Below are 1,542 nucleotides of genomic sequence, written 5' to 3'. Positions count from 1 at the left end.
GATTGGTGAGGGGCTTTGTCTATGGATTGGTGAGGGGCTTTGTCGGTGCGGCACACTCTTTCCCCATCTCTCTCCTGGCAGGTCCTTCTGAACGACGCCAGGCCTTCCATCCATCTTCATCCTTTTATTAAATGTAACCCCCTTGAGCCCATCTGCTTGAGGGGACCCAAGAGGAAATCGGGGTGTTATAAATTAACTGTGACAGGGCACATCCCGGGAGCACCGCCAGCCGGACGCTGGCCTCCTCCAGTCCATCCCAAAGTCTCCACCCGCCGGGAGCTGTCACAGCCCCGGCCCCGCTGCCTGCCCACGCCGGGCTCAGAGCCTGGAGTCTCTCGTCTCTCTGCCAATGCACCAGGGCTCAGCAGTATTCAGAATAATCTTCCTCCACGTAGTTGGCAGGGAACCAGCCAACCTGGAAACAGATGAGTTCATCAGAGCAGCCTCCGCACATCCTCCTATCGCCCCTCCACACACCAGGCAGGCTCCCTCCCACCTCAGGGCCTTTGCACCTGCTATTCCTTCTACCCCAGAAAACACCACCCAACATACCCAAGGCTGACCACACACACGCAGACACACACACACAGACACACACACACATAGACACACACACACAGACACATACACACACACACAGACACATACACATAGACACACACACACACACACACAGACACACACACACACACACACACACACACACAGACACACACACACAGACACATACACACACACACACACAGACACACACACACAGACACAGACACATACACACAGACACACACACACACATACACACACACATAGACACACACACACACAGACACACACAGAGACACACACACACACACAGACACACACACACATAGACACACACACACACACACACAGACACACACACACAGACACACACACATAGACACACACACAGACACACACACACATAGAGACACACACACACACAGACACAGACACACACACATAGACACACACACACACACACACACACATAGACACACACACAGACACACACACATAGACACACACACAGACATACACATATAGACACACAGACACACACACACCTGTCTCTTATACACATCTAGATGTGTATAAGAGACAGTAGACACACACACACACACAGACACACACACACAGACACACACACACAGAGACACACACACACAGACACAGACACATACACACAGACACACACACACACATACACACACACATAGACACACACACACACAGACACACACACACAGAGACACACACACACACAGACACACACACACATAGACACACACACACACACACACACATAGACACACACACACAGACACACACACATAGACACACACACAGACATACAGATATAGACACACAGACACACACACACATAGAGACACACACACACACAGACACAGACACACACACATAGACACACACACACACACACACATAGACACACACACAGACACACACACATAGACACACACACAGACATACACATATAGACACACAGACACACACACA

At 50.5% G+C, this 1,542-nt stretch overlaps 1 protein-coding gene across 1 annotated transcript in view; it reads right to left on the bottom strand.

Moving 5' to 3' along the window:
• Positions 1–108: 108 nt before the first annotated feature.
• VAV1 (vav 1 guanine nucleotide exchange factor) overlaps positions 109–1,542 on the bottom strand; it is a 92,761-nt gene continuing 91,327 nt past the window's right edge. The window contains exon 24 of the mRNA XM_011967486.1: positions 109–415. Within this exon, the coding sequence (XP_011822876.1) occupies positions 362–415 (54 nt within the window). The 3' untranslated portion in view covers positions 109–361. The remainder of the gene's footprint in view (positions 416–1,542) is intronic.

The sequence above is a fragment of the Mandrillus leucophaeus genome, unplaced genomic scaffold, assembly GCF_000951045.1.
Source record: "Mandrillus leucophaeus isolate KB7577 unplaced genomic scaffold, Mleu.le_1.0 Scaffold8, whole genome shotgun sequence".
NCBI classification, from domain to species: domain Eukaryota; kingdom Metazoa; phylum Chordata; class Mammalia; order Primates; family Cercopithecidae; genus Mandrillus; species Mandrillus leucophaeus.
This window is presented reverse-complemented; position numbering and strand designations above follow the sequence as displayed.